General features: G+C 40.1%; 1 protein-coding gene across 8 annotated transcripts in view; it reads left to right on the top strand.

Annotated features, from left to right (window-relative positions):
* Nucleotides 1-20,610, top strand: part of MAP7D3 (MAP7 domain containing 3) — a 58,445-nt gene that overhangs the window by 32,675 nt on the left and 5,160 nt on the right. For 4 of the 8 annotated variants that reach the window (XM_045030857.1, XM_045030858.1, XM_045030856.1 and 1 more), the window contains exons 8-19: nucleotides 1,273-1,371; nucleotides 1,777-1,878; nucleotides 3,034-3,159; nucleotides 5,113-5,258; nucleotides 5,727-5,857; nucleotides 6,049-6,299; nucleotides 14,624-14,759; nucleotides 16,753-16,912; nucleotides 18,243-18,347; nucleotides 18,657-18,710; nucleotides 19,077-19,164; nucleotides 19,701-19,914. In XM_045030857.1, the coding sequence (XP_044886792.1) occupies nucleotides 1,273-1,371; nucleotides 1,777-1,878; nucleotides 3,034-3,159; nucleotides 5,113-5,258; nucleotides 5,727-5,857; nucleotides 6,049-6,299; nucleotides 14,624-14,759; nucleotides 16,753-16,912; nucleotides 18,243-18,347; nucleotides 18,657-18,710; nucleotides 19,077-19,164; nucleotides 19,701-19,914 (1,612 nt within the window). The remainder of the gene's footprint in view (nucleotides 1-1,272; nucleotides 1,372-1,776; nucleotides 1,879-3,033; nucleotides 3,160-5,112; nucleotides 5,259-5,726; nucleotides 5,858-6,048; nucleotides 6,300-14,623; nucleotides 14,760-16,752; nucleotides 16,913-18,242; nucleotides 18,348-18,656; nucleotides 18,711-19,076; nucleotides 19,165-19,700; nucleotides 19,915-20,610) is intronic. The other 4 variants (XM_045030855.1, XM_045030859.1, XM_045030860.1 and 1 more) reach the window with 4 other exon arrangements.

The following is a 20,610-nucleotide window of genomic DNA, read 5'->3' as shown; positions in this document are numbered from 1 at the left end:
ATCTTGTAATTGCGGACAATACATTGGTAATAGCCATCTGAGAGAAAAGGAAAGCACTGATGCTGGCCTTTTAGTGAGTCTGGCTTGATGGGGATATCACAGTGTGAGGCAGGGTGCTGTATAGCCTCAGTCTCTGGTTACAAGGGAGTGAGATGTGGGTCTCTGCCCAAGAGAGGTGATGACTGAGAGCCAAAAATCTTAAGTGAGTGACCTTGGTGGACCACAGAGTAGGAATACAGGTTCAATTGCCTTGAAACGGTGTGAATATTCAGACTCTTTGGGGAAAATGTCCAGTACTCACCTTTATTTTCTCTAACAACGAAGAGAGATTTAGATCAAGACTCCAAGATTCTGCTTATACCAGCCGAACAGGTCAGAGCAATGAGACACTCTTGATCTGGCTTCCGGAGAGCAGCTAGTCTTTAGGTGAATGATGCATGGAATGTGCACAGCTTTTCAGGTTCTGCTGCAGCTCGTCTGTGTCCCATCACAGCTTCAGAGAGATGCCCACACAGGATGGTTGTAACTTGTGTGCTAGGCCTAGCCTGATGCATTGTCATCTGAGATGTTGGGGGTTTTTTTGTTTTTGTTTTTTTAAAGTTTAATCTGATTTAACATTTTTTCTTTATTAGCCGCCTTAACTGTACTTACATAGAGAAAATATGAGATTTCAAGTTCCTCCCACCACTAGAACCCAGCTGTCAAAATATAACAACCATTTTGCACACTGGGATGTTATTTCAAAGCAGTTTTGTTCTATGTAATAGTGTAATTCAGATTAACCTTGTTTTATGCCTTTAAGACCTATATGTATTTATGTAGAACTACTGTTTTAAGCACTCTTTATATTCCTGATAATACTGGCCAGATAGATATTTTTATACTCTTAAATTAACTTGTTTTTAAATCAGTTCAATCAAACACATTTTGATGTGACACATTTTTTAATCAGTTCATCTAGAGCCTTATCATATACTTCTTTATTGAATCTTGATTGATTTTGTGTCTGTCCGTCTTTATGTATTGTTAACAGATATTTGGTGTATAGATTAGAAATTTAAGGATTCAGAATGATTATTTGTGCTCTCAAATTATTTGAGGATGCACTTTTTATTTCTTGCCACAAGGTGGTTCTGTATGGTTCATAAATCAATCAGATTTGATTACGCTGCTATGGCTTATACTGTATATAGAAAAGAGGGGTAGGTGGTTAAAGGAACACTTTTTAGGATTCTATATAAAATGTAATCATGTAATTTGCACTTTCAACAGGTACCACAAAGAGAAGTGCTTCATTAAACAGACTGAGTAACAAAGTTTCTCTTCAGTCTGAGCAGCCACCACCGAAAGGTTCACAGGTGGAACAGAAAGGTGCAGGAAACTTTTTTTTTTTAAACTAGGCTTTAAATTATGTTGGAAATTTCAGTTTAAAACTTTGTTTAGTAATACTTTCACTCTGAACAGTGTAGACTATTGTGCGTATAATGTGACCATTTGGACTTTGGTATCATTACTCACATAGTAGCAATATCAAACGTATCCAGAATTCTGCTGTTTCTGTATGTAAGTGTTTTCTCTGAAGCTGTACTTGGGGTGGGTGAGAAGTAAACCAATACGTACAACTTGTGTGGCCGAAGTATTGCATAATGATTAACAATTCTGGTTTATAGGTATTTTTGGCAAGATATTTTTTTAAAGAAAGGGAGCGGGCAATTCAGGAAATCAACTATGCAAATCTCTTGTTAAAAATAATATTCCTTTGCACTTGGTCTCTAGGAGGAACAGAAAAGAAGAGGAGCACGTCTTTGAATAGAATAAGTAGTAAACCTTATTCTTCTCCTGAACTAGAGAAGGTGAAAAAGGAAGAAAGACCAGGTGGTTAGTTATTTATAAAACTGAATCCTAATCTTGCTATTTAAAAGCAATGCACAGTAAAATTGGATAGGATTACGTTACTTAGTAGTTTCTTCTGGTTCCTCTACATCTGGAAACTTAGTGAGAATTCTAGTTATTTAGTAGTAAAGATTAAATTCTTTAAATTTCTTGTCTTTGACAAAAAATCCTGTCAGGGTTTTTGTGAATTATACTTAATCATGCTAGAAGTAGGTGAGCAAAACCATGATATATACAAGTCAAAGAGCTAAAGCTTGGAAAGATAATCTTGATAAATTTAAGCTAAAGAAATAATTTCACTTTAAATGTTAATATTTTTTTCCTGTATCTTATTCTGTTTGGCTTTAAAAGCTCTGTTAGTTTTTCAATTTACAAGCAACTTCTCTGCTCCTGCTGCTGGACTGAGTTTAGTGCCCCCCAAGTTAGGGGGGAAATCTGTTCTCATTTGTGTCTCTGCTTTTCTTTACATACATCTTTAAAGTACAAGACACCTCTTTACTAAGAACTTCTTTCTACTAACTATTTTCTACTTGAAGCTAATGGATGCCAGCTTCTTTAACAAACATCTCCTTTTCTATTAACAGATTTGAAATTTTCCTTCTTAGCAGCTCTTGCCCTGATAAGAAACTACAATAGAATGCTTGGAACCCTTTTTCATATTGAGTTGACAATGATTACTATATATGTGAGCTTGTGTGTGCAAATAAGACTTAACAATAGCTAACAGTTGTTGGCAATAATTTGCAAGGTTTTTCTCTGGTTTGTGCCACCAGTCTGTTGTAATATCCTCTGTTGCATCCTGACTTCCAATGAAGATAACTTCTGCAAAGCTGAATCCAAAGCTTTCCATGTTTTGACTTATTTCAGCACTCCATCTGTGTTTTATGTTTGTTTGCATATCATTCTCTGCACATAACAATTAGTAATAGGTCAAGGACAACAAATGCAATCATATCTGATTGCAATGTTTAATCCTGCTATGCTATTACTATGTATTTCCCTCTTCATTACTTTAATATTTTCTTCTGAAAATGTTATGATTTGCAACAATACTCCCAAAGCTCCTTTTCTCTTTGATGCTTGCTTTCTTCATTATATGACTTCATGTTGAATCCTTTTTGATTTGTTCCCATCATTCAGCTCGTCGCTCCCAGATCAGTCCTCTGGAGAGTAATGTAATCAGTCGCCTCCTCGCCCCCACACAGGCCTCCTTAGCTAGGAGTAAAAGTGCTGCTACATTATCGGCTGATGGACAAGATCCCTCAGGTAACAGGAGTGCAGTAAAAGCCTGAAAGTGATAGTAGTTGCTTTCAAAGCAAGATTTGATATGACAGTTGCTAACTATGTTACCTTTCAGCACAATTCAAACATTTAGTTAACACATCACTATGTATAATACTTCACTAACATTTACTTTGGTAAAATAAATGCAATACATATTTTATGTTGCATGTTTATTTTGAGATTTCATAGGATAGTATTGGCTTTTAAACTACAATACCAGTTCATTCATTCTGCAGAGAATTGTATACTGGTATTTATTTTTGCACTGAGCTGTCTCTGAGATCTGTATTTGAATTTAAGTGACGGCTTAGGAGGAGGAACTGGAAAACTAGTAACATTTCATAGGAGGCCTAGGAGACTAGTAAGCATGGGGCACAAATTGACTTATCTGAGGGAGAGCAAATTTTTCAGCTAAAAAGTTGCTGGAACAAGATGACTAAGTTACCTGTGACTTTTACTGAATCTAAGAAGGTTCCAGTAAAAGTACTATGTTCAATGTAATGTGCACCTAGCTGGAGTTCATTCCCCCTGTTTGTTTGTTTTTTTTAAATCTTTCAACTCGCAATCAACATTTTGTTTGCCTTTTATCCTTTCAAATGCATTCCTCTATCTTTATTTTTTTAGTATAACTTAAGCTAATTAACTGACCTCACTAATAGTGACAAAACTTCTACACCGCTGACCTGACTGTAATTAATCCTTGCCTTTGCGGATTCATAATTTATGTTCATGTGTTTGCACAGCTATTTGTGTGCATTTTATTTTTCCACAAAATGTTTTACTTCACTTCATATGAGGGAAATCTCTTATTTTGTACTGATAGGCAGGATGTGGCTCTGACTCTGTTATTCAAAGGTTCAGGACTTTTGCTTTAACAATCAGCAAGCTTATGGTACTTTCAATAGCATTAACACTTAATTTCAGTAATAATCTCCTTGCTCTATTCTAGTTCAAATTATTAGTCATAAGAGTGCAGTTCTCTACAAGAATGCTGTAGATATTAAAATAAAATGTTTTATCCATAAGAGTACAGTGATTAAGAGCTAGCATCTGTCATTAGATTTTTGTATCCCTAGATATTTTAAAATCTTAGATATGCTAGTTTTAATCTATTTGCAAATATCTCAATTTACATTACTATATACACTTCTTGTATATTATATATAAACTACTGTGTTTAGTGAAGGATCCATACAGTGATCATATTTTCTCATCACATCTTAATATATGTGAAGAGGCTGACAGTTTTGGAGATGGTAAAGTAATTATAATTGACTGTTAACCCTTTACACCTCTAGTTTCTTCACATACTTTAATCTTGTTTTGTTAATGGGGAAAAAGTAAAAATAGGCAATACTGTTATATGGCAGCTGATATAATAAGGAAGTGCACAAAACAAGGTTAAAATACTTGATATAGTAACTGCAGTTTGTCACACAATGTTTTATGAAAAATCATTCCATGTGGGTTGGACGAAACAAAACATTTTATAACAAGCACGGCATTATCTACACATTGTGAAGCATTTGTGAGATACGCTTCTTTGCCCTGTGCAGGAGTTTGGCCATCAGAGTTCTGTTAGTCTAGAAATAATCATGACAAGCTACAGTTTGACTAAATTGGAAACTACATTTAGGTATTGAAAGTTTAATGTAGACATTGTTTGGAAAAGCACTTTATTTTTTTATCTACACTTGACTGCTGCTTTCGGAATGGTTTCATTCTTGGTGCTGTGGCTTCTGAACTCCTAATCTTGTGGTGATGGTGTCTTGTGTCCATGACCTGTTGCAATGTGCACTTCCAGTGGTGTTTTCTCTGTATGGGTTCTAACACACACAATCTTTCTTTCTCTTTCTCTCTCTCTATCCTTTTTTCCTGTTCTGATGCTGTGCACTTGGTTCTCTGTTTTGTCTTGTCGAATTCCTAACTTTATAGAATCTCACCTCTGTCCTCGTTCAGCTTCAGCCAGTTCCATCAGTTCTCCAATCCAAACTCCTAAAGTGCCTGTGCGCAGCCGTAGCATCGACAGATTGAAGACCACTGTATCTTCATCTGACACCAGCTCTCCAGAATCCACACAGGTCTGTTGAAAAGTTCCTTTTACAAAAGGCTTGTTTTTTCTTTTTTTGGACCGGTCAGGTTAGAGGCATGTTATAACCATTTGCAGTCCTAGTCAGCTGCACTATTTATTGCATCAGAACGCTTAAATGTTAGTTAAATTTCTTTATTTTGCATTGTAGATGAAACATTGTTGGATAATGTCACAAAATACTATTGTAATAAGAGCAAGTTGGTGTTTCTTTTTAAAGTTTTAATAATCTTTGGTTACTAATTATGCAAGTTAGTAAAAATAATTCCAAATGGAAGAACAGGTATACTAAAGAGTCACTTCTTTTCTTAAAAAAGAGAGCTTTATTTTAGGGTGTCTCCAAACCAAAATTTCAAACACCCCAGAATTTCAGGGTGTTTAAAGCCAAACCTAAATCAGCTTGGATCTAGACTGTGCATTTTAGAAGGTGTACATTACCGCTGTTTGTGTATCTGATCAGAAATTGGCGACAGAAAAGCAGTCCCCAAGTCCTGCTGGGAGGCGCCCTCCATCGCCATCTGTGTCAGCTCGTAGAAGATCTCCGTCCCCTGCTAACTTGGCAAAACGTCCTTCATCTCCCTCTACAGCTAGGTATGTTTAAATCTGTGTTCATCCTAAACCATGTTCAGAACAAAATGGGCACTACTTCCTGTGCCAAAGGTTTGGTGTCCTGATACTGTCCAGTATGAATGCAGAAGGTGCATATTGTTGCTATGTGTATAAAATCAGTTACATACTTCAGGCCTTCAGTGAAGCCTTAATAAGTGTTCCTTTCTCTGCAGACAAAATCAAAAGGCCCGTCCACCTTCACCTAGTCTATTGAAACAAAGGCCATCATCCCCTACTACAGTCTCCAAACCAGCACCTATTCAACGCCTGCCTCTCACTCCAAGTGTTATGAATATTACCAAAAAGAAACCTGAAATGGAGTGCAAACCAAAGGACAAGTACGAAGAAGGAGCAGGACAAGAACATGGCACTTCTCCAACCTCTGAGAGGGAAACTGTTGCAATTGCTGCAAAGACCAAAGAAGGTAGGAACCTTTAAGTGATCCACTTGTCTATTCCATTTATCTTGATGGTGGTCCACTACAGTTCAAAGTTTAATGATGGTAATTACCTATAAATAGCGTTAGATAGAGAGATCTTTGCTTTAAATTTTTTTGCATATTTACAATCTAGAAGAAACTTACATCTTTTGGAATGGACACAAATTGTGTTCCTGACTGCTTGTAGACACTAAAGATGACTTGGTAATTCCTGAAAAAGTCCTAGCCAAGTTCCAGCTCCTTCCTAAATTTCTCCTGCATCTCTGGTTTCTTACATTATCCTTCAGAGTGAGGAAGGGATATCTCTATGGTTGAATAAGAGCACTTGGAGTCAGAATATCTGGTTCTATTTCTGATCTTTCCACCAAATTCTTGTGTGATCTTGCTTCATGCCTTTCTATCTGGAATGTCTCTGTGCCTTGACTTTTACATGTGTAAAATGGAGATTCATTAGTATTTGTAAAATATTTAGAACTTCTTGGAGGGAAGGCACTATAGAAGTGAAAAGTGTTAATATTCAGTTCTTGTAGTTTCACTGAATACAACTGAATAGTGGTTATTCTACCCAAGAATTGACAGCATTTCAGGGATGAGTGAAACAATCCCTTTATACTGTAGTTTGTAAATCAATTTGTAGGGGATTTTGGGATGCTTCAGGTTAAAAGATGTTATTTGCAAATTGTTAATTATACAGTAGCTTTATAAATTGCTGGGTTATACCATATATAGTAGTCAGTTCGTTTGACTAGAGAGCTAAAGGTATTGACTTTTAATCTTGTCTACAGTGTAACTTCTAAACTAAATCCTGTTCCACTTTGTACATTAGAAATACTGTATTAGGTTCTCAAATTCAAGACACACATGCAAAGTGATTTCAAATAGCAGGCAAAGCATACAAATTAAAGCACGCACTTTGAAACCTTGTTCTGTAAACCAGATACCTGTGAAATTGAGCCAGCTATCACTTTAAAAGTTGCATGCATATGCCTTAGCCTGGAGGAAAAATCAACTGCTCATTCATCGTAGCATACATGAGACCTAGCTTCCAAATGGTTAGAGATCTGCCTAAATTTTGATTCCAATGTATGTGCAATCGCCACAGCATCAGGAGACAATGAGCAACACTGCCACACAGAGGAGAATAAAGCAGACATACTTCTCCCAGGTTGGAAATAAATCTCCTGACCTCATTCATTGTGCCAAATGAGCACATCCTCTACCCCTCCAACCAGGAAAAACACCCTCTACAATCTCCAGAAAAGAATCTGGGAAAGACTTCTGATGAGGTATCACATGCACTTCTCTGTGGAGAAGGTCATAGGGGAAACTTAACAGAAAAAGGAGTTTGAACAGGCAACTGGTGGCGATACTGAGGGTGAAAATCCTTCAAATACCATGGGTAAGTGGGATCATATGCCTGATGCATGTCACTGCATGAAAAGATACTTGTGTGTGTTCTTGGATGTGTGTAAGTTTGATGGAATGTCTGAAAATTTCCCTGTGTTAACACTTTAAACTGGGTGTGAAATATGGCAAGAAATTCTTTGGGATCCCATATGTTGTACTGTGCTTTGCGCACACACGTTCTTGTGGAAAGATAGCTAGGTGTCGTTGTCGTGGTGTCATATGGAGTTGTATATCAATCTTTCAACAGGGTCCCTTGCTCCTGATTGTAATAAATGTGTATCTTAGACCTGTCTAAGAGCATGAGAAATAGATCAGTAATCCACATCACTGATATTTGATCCCTGCTGTCTGTCCTGTTCACAGGTATCTGCCAGTTACTCTTTGGCTTCAGTCATGCATGTTTTCCTTTACAGAATCATCCTTGTCCTTCACAAACCCACCTGTTACATCCTCATCTACCTCTGGGCCTCTCATCTTCTGAAGCTTTACCTTCTCATTGCCAGGACTTTGACCTGCCTTCTCTGCTGCCTCTTCTAAACTGCGTTTGGAACTCAACCCTGTATCTCATGTTGCCACTTCTGCTCATTACTTGGGTGCCTCTTCTCTCTCTTTCTATCCTAACTTCTAGAACTGTATTTACCCAGCTCATCTCCTTCCATCTTGCTCTGCTGCTAACCAGATTATCACTTTCTTTGCAGTCATTGACAGTAAGAGGCTGGGAGTAGTTCTCTACCTAACTCTTTGTGGAGTTTATAAGTCAGGGAGATAGTATGGAAGTTGACCAACACAGAGGTGTTGGTTTATCTCTTACTTGTGAGTATGGGGTATCCACTCCTGGCCAGATAGTCCCCTTACATGCCCTACCTGTGAAGATGGAGGCAGATCCCTCTGTTCTGGAAAAGTTGCTTCACATTTTCAAAATCATGTGTGTGGAGTTGAAATCAGAGGGCAAGAACTGAGGGCAGTGAGTGGCCATCTAGCCAGGCTACCTTACTGCTTTGGCACAATAACATACCCCAACCACCTCCTGAGGCTTCCGCCCAAAGACACTGGCTTTCACCACTGAGTCGTCTCGTGGCTCCTGAGTTGCTATCAAGTCCTGGGCTCAACCTTAATTTCAAGGTAGCTTTAAGTGTACTTGGTGTCATGGTGTCTGTACTAGCTGCACTATTGTCCCTTCTTGGGGGTCTCACTGAGTGCATCTCTCACAGATGTCAGACCTCAAGCCTTTATCTCTGCTGGGGTAGAGTTCTGTAGTTCACCCACTTTTAGACTAGGACCTGGGTTAAAGCCCCCTAGTTACCAGTTGTGACTACTTCAGCAGGTCCAGCTGAGGTTTAGACCTTGGTATTGACTTTTCTCTCCAGCAACTGTGACTAGCAGTTACACAGGGACCACACAAGTTTCTCAAACAGTATTGTTTAACATAACTGTACAACAGAGCATTCAGAGACATGCAGTAAAAATAACACAAAAGGAGACATCACCAAATGGACCATATCTAGCCTTTTAGCTGCTCCTGGCTCAGATGCTTAGGCCCTGCTTAAGGTGAGACTGCCTACCCCACAGCTCCTATCTCTCTCCCAGTCTGTGTCAGCCCCATGGCCTGCTGATCATTTTCTCTCTCCCTTTCTGCCAGGGGAACCTTTTTTAAACTTTTGATCTTTATGATCGCCTTGGCAAAACAAGTCCTGTTAGCTTTGCTGGCATCTGGAAGTGGCATCTCCCAGTAAAAGCCCCCACTGAATGCTTAACTTGGCCTGAAAGTGTGTACCTGTGGGGTTGTCTTAGTCCTTGTTTTGTTTCCTGCCTCAGCCAACCCCCAGCTCCAGTTGGGCTTAAGCTTTGGAGTTAAAGAAGACAGCTGTCCAAAACTGAATAGGGAAACACATAATAGTCATAATAATGCAGGTATCTCCCAGTTCGTCACACTTGGATCTTCATGTCACTTTCCACCTATGGTGGACTTGATTGCCTATCAACACTCCTCGTCTTGGAAAATAATTTGGAAATAAAAGGAAATAATTTAGAAATAAAAGGAAATAATTTGTTTCCTTTTGTGTCTACATTGGTGGGTAGTTAAAATATGCTATTATGCAATAAAACACATCTTATTTTTCAGTGACTTGGAGCAGTCGTACACAGCTTCTCTTCCTGAGTTAAAAGGCTTGTTTCAACTTAAAAACATAAGAAATGCTCATTGTGTGCTATGATGGATAATAAACTTGAATATAATAATTATATGTCTGGGTTGTTGAGGAGTCGGAGGGCATAAGGATAAAACAAATAGCCCACATTGAGGTATGGGTGATACCCTTCTGTCTAATGCAGGGGTAGGCAACCTATGGCACGCATGCCCAAGGCAGCATGCAAGCTGCTTTTCAGTGGCACTCACACTGCCCGGGTCCTGGCCACTGGTCCGGGGGGCTCTGCATTTTAATTTAAATGAAGCTTCTTAAACATTTTTAAAACCTTATTTACTTTACATACAACAATAATTTAGTTCTATATTATAGACTTATAGAAAGAGACCTTCTGAAAAGGTTAAAATGTATTACTGGCACATGAAACCTTAAATTAGAGTGAATAAATGAAGACTTGGCACACCATTTCCGAGAGATGGCCGATCCCTGGTCTAATGCCACACATCATACTGTTTTAACACAGGTACACATTATCTTAGTGGCTAGGTAAAAAACCACATTCCAGTGAGGAGATTGCAGGCTCCTCCTTAGATAGCTGTAATGTGGAACATTCTTCAATCCATCATACAGGAAACTAGCTTCACTAGACCTAGGGAGGAGGGTAAACCACCACCGACTCTTCACAAGACAACAGTTCCACGGGCTTACTTAACACACTCTTTCCACCCCTTAACCCACACAGGTCAAGTAGTGCTGACAGTGAATCCTCAGAGAAGGAGTTGATTGAAGGAATCCTACACACATAATGGGGCTGGAAGTGTCACAATTTCCGCTTCCTTTCAAGGAGCGCTTCTTATAATCCACAAGCTGACAGCAAGTGACACCAAACACCAACAACCAAACAGCAGTCCTGTTGGGTTAATTTTAAATCCTGAGCAGCTTGTTTTAAAAAGTACAGCAAAGGAATGAGACAATCGTCAGGAATATCACTGTAGGAAAACAGCACACAAAGCTACAATGAGAGAACATTGCTAATGCATATGTTCATGTTGCGGGGCCCATTCTGTAACAACTAATTCTTCTTCGAGTGATTGCTCCTATGCATTCCAGTTAGGTGTGCGCGCCGTGCGTGCACGGCTCTTCGGAAGACTTTTACCCTAGCAACACCGGCGGGCCGGCTGGGCGCCCCCTGGAGTGGCGCCGCTATAGCGGTAGATATATACCCCAGCCGGCCCGTCCGCTCCTCAGTTCCTTCTTCCCGCCCGTGACGGCCAGTTGGAACAGTGGAGTGCTCGTTTGTCCTCCACATCCCTAGCTCACCTTGGTTCTAGTTTTGTAGTTAGTGTATATAGTTGTTAAAATAGTTAGTTAAGTAAGTTATTAGGTAGATTAAGGGGAATTAGGGGGGCTTAGCCCCTCTTTTCCCGTCCAGTGCGGGCGTATGCCCAAGACACCGAGGTTTAAGCCCTGTGCGGCTTGCCAGCGGCACATGCCGATTGGGGACCCTCACGACTCCTGCCTGCGTTGTCTTGGTGAGGCCCATCGACCAGATAAGTGCCCTATTTGCAGATCGTTCAAGCCTAGAATGAAAAAGGAGCGGGACATTAGCTTAAGGCAGCTCCTAATGGAATCGGCGCTTACCCCTGCGGTGCCGACACCATCAGCTCCGCCGTCGTCCTCGGCACGGAGCACTCCAGCGGTCCCCGACCGGTCCAGTACCGAGACTCTTAAAAAGCAGCCGGCACCGTTCCCTCTCACCATCCGGGAAACGGAAGCCGCAGCCAAGGTCTGCGAAGACTGCTGCATCAAGACCACCTGTCCAGCAGCCAGTGTCAGCCCCTTCGGTACCGACCTCGACAGCGCACGGACCGTGCGCGGTACCGTCGACTCCGGCGCCAACAGGGCCGTTGAGTCCGGTACCTCCGTGCTCCCCGGTGCAAACCGTGGTCGAGCTGCCTCTCCCGTCCATGCCCGAGACGTTCTCGACGGCGAGGGAGCTCATAGAGCTAACAGAGGCACCAAGCCTCCGGCCCCCGGCACCGCCGGTGCGGGCTGTGCAGTCAGTGGGCAAGCCGGCCATGATACGGCCTCCTTCCCCTGACAGACGGGATAGAAGGCGATCCAGGTCCCGCTCCCGATCTCGGAGACGGTCACCTTCACGCCAATCCAGGTCCTGGCACCGGTCACCATCCCGGTACCGCTCTCCGTCTCGGCGCCGGTCGCAGTCCCGGTACCGCTCCTCATCGCGGTACCGGTCGCACTCCCGGAGGCGATCCCGATCCCGGTCTCCGGAGCGTCGGCACCGAAGTGTTTGTGGCAATTGTGCTAGGTGCTGTACAGACTTGTAGTAAGAGACAGTACCTTCCCCAGACAGCTTCTGATTTCTACAGATGAGGCAGATCAAGCGTGGCAGGGGAACAGGCACAGAGTTGAAATGACTTGCCTGATGTCAGACAGCATGCTAGTGATAGAGCTGCGATTAGCACCCAGGTGTCTTGACTCCCAGTCCAGTGTCCTATACATTAGCCCACAGCAGCCAGACTTCATGACCAGAAGTGAACAAACCCCTACATCTGTAGGTTTGCCTCTCCAGGTCCATTTCAAAAACGTCAATGCCTGATGCAAGCAATAGCTTCTCGGTGAGGTTTAGAAAGCTAACTCTTAACATGCTGTGCTCTGTGTATTATCATCTTAAGTTTTTTCTTTCCCAATTTTTCATACAACAAATAGCTTAAGAATGTTTGAAGGAAAATACTTTCCCATAGTATTATTTTTAATGGAGTCAATCTTCCTGCTATGCATACAAAGCTTTTATTTGAGAAGGTAGATGATTGGTACCAGAAGCAGTCTTTGCACCTGTCCTGACTGCTCTCCTGTGCAATTTGGGAGGTAGGTATGTGCAGAGGGACGGTCTGTGTGGTTTGGTGTTGCTTGGAGAGGTTGGGTATTTCGGTTTTTTTTGGACTGCCTTGTTTCTAGGTTTGACGATGATAGTTTTATTCTTGCTTGTACGGTATGATTGCATTTCTTAAATCAAAGATGGTAAAAGCCCTGGAGAAGCTCTGGAGATTGTATAGTTCTTAAATACATAGAAAAAAACTCTCCAGCAATGCCGGCTAGGAAATTGGAATCCTGTGTACACACTTACGCTCCCTCAGTTTTGCAAGCACAATTTTTGTGCACAAACTTTGTATTGACTCTACAGCTGTATAAGTGCCGTTGATGCTTTCACGCTACAGTTTGTAGACAATGACTTCACATTCACACTCCATACCCAGCTCATGAAAAATCTTTCCCACTGTACTGTCTTAAACTTATAAAAAGTGGCTGAATTTCACATAAATTGGCCCATTATATTTAAGTAATGTGGTTTTTTTCAGGCTAGAAGCGAAATACTTTTGTCAGTACATTGATTTTGCTGCTTATTGAAATAAGTCTAATTTTTGTAACATTTGAAGAATTTTCCTGTGTATTAATCATTTGGACTTGAAGGATTTATCAGTGTTACACCTGCAGTTATCTGCCCCCCTGTAAGGATGTTAAAATAAATTAAGGGAAGAATCTCAGCTAGCATTAATTGGCATAGGCATATTGCCTTCAGTGGAACTATGCTGATTTACAGCAACTGAAAATCAGGCCCTAAATGTTCTAAAGATCAGACATCAGTTACATTAAAACCAGTTAAACTTCAAGAAGATGGGGATACTTCCTAAAAACAAGAGGGTTGTTTACAGTATAAATTAGTCAAGTAGCTTTTCAGAATATTTTTATGAACGTGTTTCTTGTACTCAGACACCAGGGCAATGAGTGTGTGTGTGTGTGTGTGTGTGTGTGTGTGTGTGTGTGTGTGTGTGGATATTGTATAAAAAGTGTGATTAGAGATGTTCTTATCTCCATGTAAAATGAGAATGTAGCAATGTCACTGTGTGGACATGATTTAAGATCTAAGTGTGTTGTCCTCTAGTTGAATTTAACTGATAAAACAAAGGCATAGTTGTTAATATTTTTAAAATACTGGTAAATATTGGAAAATGGATTTTTAAAATGGATACTTCCTCTTTTGGTCCAGAATATGTTTGTCCTGTTTATTATAAGGAAGGCTAACAAGCTTATTGCTCATACAATAATATTTCTCTAGATTTTTTAAAAAGCACTAATAGAATAGTCTTTGAAGGTTACGCAGTTATTTTAGTTTTGGGAAATATTCTTTTCATTGTTATGATTATTACAGCATTATTTGTAGCAGAGATGCATGTAGTATTTGGAAATGGTTGCTTATGAGGTGTAGTTCCTTTAAGAAACCAGGAAGTGGAACCAGGAGGCAGAGGAGAAGACACCGCAGTGGGGGTCACGAGGAAGAGAAACCTAGAGGGGATGCCAGTCAGACCCCTGGAATAAAGTTTGTTCTTGTTTGCATTTAAACTGAGTGGTCTTCAAATTATTGGAATACCACAATGCACTTTCAGTCATTACATTATCTGAAAACAGCCAAAGGTGTATTGGTGGAATGAGTTAATGTAGTATGTCTGCAATGTAAATAAGGTACTGGGCTCCTATTGCTTTCTTTCAACTGTTTAAGATTTTCATCCAGTCTCTCTGTGTTGAATACAGAGTGCTTTGATTGACTGGTTGAGTACTTATGTTACTGATGGTAGGGCAGTTGAACAAAGCAGTGTTACTCACCTCTCATATCACAGTGGTGAAGGCATGTTTTGAAGTGGATGGTACTATATAACAGCATCTTCTTCCAAATTACAGAATCTAGTAGCAAAAATATTCCGGGAACCACAACAGCCGAAGAAGCCGCTAAAATCTTAGCAGAGAAACGACGTCTGGCACGGGAGCAAAGAGAGCGTGAAGACCAGGAAAGAATTCAGAGAGAAGAGGAGGAAAGGTAACTTGTAAATACCGGAAAACAATGTTTTCTGTGATGCAAATCTGATCGGCATGTATTTTAACTACACATGCGAGAATCTGCTGAGAGGCAGGTACATACGGCAGAGTTTGCTGGAAGTACATATCCTTGTGAATGCCAGAAATCTGTGTGAAATGGGATGTCACTTTCTAGGCAGACTGCTTCTCTTTCTTTCAAGTCTCCAGTGATTCTACTACTAAAAATATAAGAGATGCTTCTTACTCCAGTTACATTTAGTTTATGGTGGTTCTTTCAAAAGTTTACAGCTGAACGATGACTTAATACAGCTTTGAAACTTTACTATGCAGAAGAAAAATGCTGCTTTTAACCATCTTATTTTAAATTAAACAAGCACACAAACGGTTTCCCTAACTTGTCAAATCTTCTTAAACTTCCCTTTATTTTTTTTTGTGAAGTTTACCTTTAACACAGTACTGTGCTGTACAGTATTTGCTTCTTTTGTCTCTGCTACTTGATTGTGTTCTTCCAGTTCCAAATGAGGGGTGTGGTTGACTGGTCAGTTTGTAACTCTTAGGTTCTACTGTATTCCTCTTAAACTCTTCTTTGGCAAACTTGGGAGACATGTTGACTTCTAGGTTCCCGGTTTAAATTCATCCCAGGTTGATAATGACTGAGATGCCGCATGATGGTTGGCAGGTAGCCTACATGCAATGCATTTCTCTTAGTCCAGTTCTCAGTGGACAAGTGTCCATATCACCAGAACAGCTGGCACCCTTCTGAGCAGTATCATAGAAATGTAGGACTGGAAGGGACCTCGATAGGTCATGTAGTCCAGCTCTCTGTACTGAGGCAGGACTATTATCTGTTATCGGTAGTGTCCAAAGAATTAACTCTCCAGGAAGGATGAATTACCTTTCTGTACGCAGAGCCTTTCTGTTCCTCCAGCTCACAGTTGAAAGAGACACTGGTGGGATGGCACTGTTTGTAAACTTTTACAGTTTGCTGCTTAATGTTTATCTCTTCTATGGCTAGACACAGTGGATGCCACTTAATAGCAACATTTTGCCGGGAATCAATCCTGTCCTGTTGACTTTAATGTTAACGAGATTCAGATATTGGCCACAGCATGCCACTTATTGAAAACTTTTTTTGGAAGAAAGACCCTGGCTGCCAGCAAGGAAGTACTGGGACATGCCTTCCCTGCAGCTGGACCTCACCCCATCCCAGCACTTCATTCCTTGGCTACAGCCCCATAAACCTATGTGCAACCCTGGACCACACAGGAGATAAGAGGCAGTGGCTTCTGCATCTCCACCCAACAGGGTAACCTCTGCTGGAGTCCCAGTTCTGTTTGCTGGGAGGGGGGCTGTGGCAGGGCAATGGGGATGGCTGCAGCCTGGATGCCAGGGCTTTCCATGGGGAGCAGGGGTGCTGGGGGGGGTCCATGGAGCTTCATGTACCTCTTCCTGCTGCTGCCCTGCCCACAGCTTCCCTTCCCCATGTAAAGCCCTGGCTTTTGGGCTGCAACCTCTTCCTGGCTGCTGCTCTGCTCACAACCAAGTTGGCAAGACACATCCCAGTATTTCCTTCCTTAGCTTCAGCCCCACAAACCTGCCTTCAGCTTATTGGTAACTGCCAATTAATGGCAACTTTTTTGCTGGCAACCCCTTGGTTGTTGGCAATAAGTGGAATCTTCTATAGCTGACTGTGAGTTTGGGTATGTGTACACTGCAGCTGGGAGCATGCCTCCCAACCCAGGTAGACAGACCTGCTCTAGCACCACTCAAAGCAGTGTGGATGCTGTGGCTCTGCTAGCTGCCCAAGAGCAAGCCCGCCTGATCCCCTGGGTCCAAGCCCGTGTTACTAGCCTTGTGGCAATGTCCACGCTGCTATGTACGGCATGCTCCCAGCTGCAGTGTAGACCTACCCTTTGGCATCTTTCACAAGTTTTAAACTTTCACACTTCAAATAGATAATATCCAGTCTGTAATCCATTTCTTGGAAATACTAGGAGCAGAGAAGAAGAAATGGTAAAGAAAATGATTGCAGATAAAGCACAAAGAGAGGAGGAGCTCCGCAGACTGGAGGAAGAAAAAAGGCTTGATGATGAAGAGCAGCAAAGACAAGCTGAAGAGAGAGTTCGCAAAGAACAGGAGGAGCAGGAAAAACAAGTAGGTTTAACAGGCTTACTTGCTAGATGTAGAACTTGACTCTGTTTGTTAAGTAATTCTTTTTAGATCCTGAATCAGTTCATGTTGGAAAATGCCCAGTCATAAAGGGACATGGGATACCATAGATAAAACTATTGAAATCTTCCTAAATTGGTGGCTTTTGAGTCTGGGAAAGAAGCAAATATTTCATAACCATTTTAGTCATGTTCAGTGCACTGGTGGCTGAAAGCTGCTTGGTAGGTAAGATGCAAGGAACTCTGTAAAAGCCAAAGTATAATAGAGCTTCTTCATAATCTTATTGGGGCCACTTACAGAGCTTCCTGTTTTAAAAGATCAGAGAGGAGTCTGGGGCACCATGTGCGAGCTAACTTCTCTATACAAGGTAATGTTAGTAGCTAAAAGACTGATACAGCAGATTTTAAAATACTTCTTAGCGTATGTGCAATGTGCCTCAGGTGGCTCGTGACCAGGATTCATCCCCGAATTTGGTCCACTGGTTGGGTCATTAGCTTGCCTGGGCCAGGTGCTAGTGCATATTGTGACATGAATGCTGATCCATGGCCCCCAAATACTATGAATGAAAATACTAACAACCCCTAAATACAGCCTTTCATGGATAATTAATGTCTGTATAACCTGGAAAAGGTATCCTTCCTAATGAATGAAAGAAATTACATTTTTCAGGCTATATGGACCTTGTTCAATGTATGATGAATTTCTAACAGCCATTTGTATCTATGGTATGTATTGTCTCTAACTGTTGTATAAATTTTTCATTCTCAGTCTCTATCATACTTTACTGGTCTGAACAATTGTTATAAAAATAAGCTAATGTTAAGAATCCTCTTATCTCCCCATGAAGGCTTGCAATCATAGTGAAAAACAGATTCCGTTATAATAGGAGCACTAAGATATTCAGTGCCAACTATCTTAAATACAAATATCTGACTGCAAAGGTTTTTAATTAATTTTGCTATATTTGCAATTTAACTGCTTTCCTCATGGTTTCTAAAGTATCTTCCTTAAATGGACCTTCATTCTGTAGTGCAGGTTAAACTAACTATTCAGATAGCTCTGGGGCCATCTAAAAAACGTGGATAATCATTTAACTAAATATTTTTTTTTGTGAATTTCAGAATCAGGTGGCAAATCTGTAATTCAGATTTTCAGGATTAGGATAATATGTATTTACATGTACTGCACACCAGATGCTTAAGTGGTGGTATGAATCATTTATTTCATCTACAAAATAACTAATGATAAAATAGCTCTCTTGACACCTTAACATTGTTTTATGTATTGGATTCCATATTCTCTGCCTTAATTTTAGAGAGAGGAAGCTGAAGCAAAAGCCCAAGAAGAAGCTGAAAGACAACGGCAGGAGCGAGAGAGAATTATGCAGCAAAATATGCAGGAGAGACTTGAAAGGAAAAAGGTGCATAGTTCTTGCTTTCAAGCCTTTAAGTGAGCCTAAAGTGTGTTGAGACTCTAATGTTAAAGCAATTTGGTGAATAAAGTTAAACAAACTATCAGAACTGGGAACAGTCACATTTATTTGAATAAATCAAATTGTGTTTTTAAATGTATATTTTGGTTTCTATTCTAAAAAATGACAATTTAAAATGGTAAATAGAGTAAGGAATTTTTAAATCCTTTAAATACAAAAGTTGATAAAAGAAGCCAAATGATCAAAGTTCAGCCTTTTTCCATGTTGTGACGAATTCACTTTTTTTTGCTTTAACAGAGAATTGAAGAAATAATGAAAAGAACTCGGAAGTCAGATCAGAATGAAGCCAAGGTACTTGTTTATATGTGACATTATATAGATTCAAGGAGTTCTCATGTTTTGCTTTCAGAACCTTTCCATTAAATGCTTCACTTTCAGAAAAATAACATACATCTTTCTGTTCAACTGAAATGAAATGGCTTCTAGCCATAGCACAAGGATCCTGTGCAATGACTGATAGTAACTCTCAGTATACTCGGGGCAATTCTTAGATACTCCTGAGGGGTCTCTGCAGCATGTAAGCTGGATGTACATCTTTTAAAATGTATTGAATCATGGCCTGTGTGATGATATGTGGGCGGTTCACAATAAACATTGTGTGGTGGTGGTGTTACTTACAACAGTTGAAGTTAGCAGTAATACAGATTTCTGTTACAGAATGAAGAGAAGTCTGCTAATGAGGCTGACGAGGAAGAGGATGCTGAAGAGGAGGAAGAGTTGGGCCTTGAAAAAACGTATCAACCAGGTAAACAGTGTTTGGTAAATGAGGTCCAAGTGGATAAAATCGCTTATACTTTAAAGCGGGGTAGTCGTTGTCTTAATGGGATCTGAACTCCCTAATAAACGAAGGATTTTGTTTCTTCACTCATCCTCTGAAAGGCCCTACTCCATTTTCAGCAGTTGGCAATATTTACTGTAAGTTAATTTTCATGCTGATGTATGATGATTTGAGTACACCACTTCCACAATTGCCATGGAAGTGGTGTGCATAAAAATGAGAATAAATTATTTATTCCATTGTGTGGAAGACAGGCAAAATTGTTAACTAAAAATGTATGATTTGAAAATGACTATACAATAATGTTTTAGATTTGTTTTGGCACTTTAAAAATACATGTATTATTCCATATCATTATAGCCAATTTCCCATTAGAGATGTTCGTTTTTATGAGACTGTATGTTCAGAACATTCCAGGTAGGAGAGAGACCAGTTAGGCATTTATTTGTGTGTTGTTAATTTGGAATAGCAACTCTAATATATTGCAGCTCTCTCTCTTTCAGAAAAGATAAATGGTGTTGATCTGTCTCAAGAAATCAAGGTGCAGAGAAAATATAGTTCTGAGTTTGCATGTGGTTTGACTTCTACAGAATCTTCAATGCAAGATATGTCAAAAATGGAGGCGGATGAAGTACTTATGAATGGAGATGAGCAAGACATTTATCAGAAGAAGAAGAATGAGGGGTCTTTGCATGTTATGCAGCTAAAGGATTACAGGTGAGCCTGTGTGATGGTGTCCTAATGTAAAGGTTGCATCCGATTGTAATTTACATAATAAATCCTTAAATACACTTCATATAGTTTGTGGTTAGTACTGATCATAGGTTGCCAAAAATTTAATTTGAGACTGTCCAGTTTTGTTGTAGTTGTCAGGAAACACCTGATTTACTCTAGGCAAAACTTCAAGTTAGTATTTAAAAAATGATATATGCCACTTTAAATATTTAAAACGTAAAATTAAATTATAAAATAAAATATAAATTATTCCCTCTTGTATAATTATACATTGTTGTATTTTGGAGCTGATTGTGATTCTTCTCAATCTAATGTGAGTCTGGAGTAACACCAATGAAGTCAGTGGAGATATACTCAGTGTAAATCTGGTGTGAAATTGAACGGGCCCACAGCTGATCAGTTAATTTGATGTACAGAAACTAAATCCAGAGATTTTGTTTGCTTCAGAACTTACTAAAGCATCAGTATCTTGATAAAGAAAAATATCAGTTTAAAACTTTCCATTATGAAGCAGTGCCCACTGCCTCAAGTGCATTGCATGATCAGACTGTCAGTTTGCTATTTAATGCATAAGTTGCTTGTTTTTGATAGTGCCATGTCAATAACAGTGGTGGTGGTAAGTGGACTGAGATGTTGCCAAACAAACAGAAACATGCCTAACTTACTGGTAAACAAAGC

This window comes from Mauremys mutica, chromosome 9 (assembly GCF_020497125.1).
Source record: "Mauremys mutica isolate MM-2020 ecotype Southern chromosome 9, ASM2049712v1, whole genome shotgun sequence".
In the NCBI taxonomy this organism is placed as follows: Eukaryota; Metazoa; Chordata; order Testudines; family Geoemydidae; genus Mauremys; species Mauremys mutica.
Note: the sequence above shows the minus strand (reverse complement) of the source record. Positions and strands in the feature narration are given on the sequence as shown.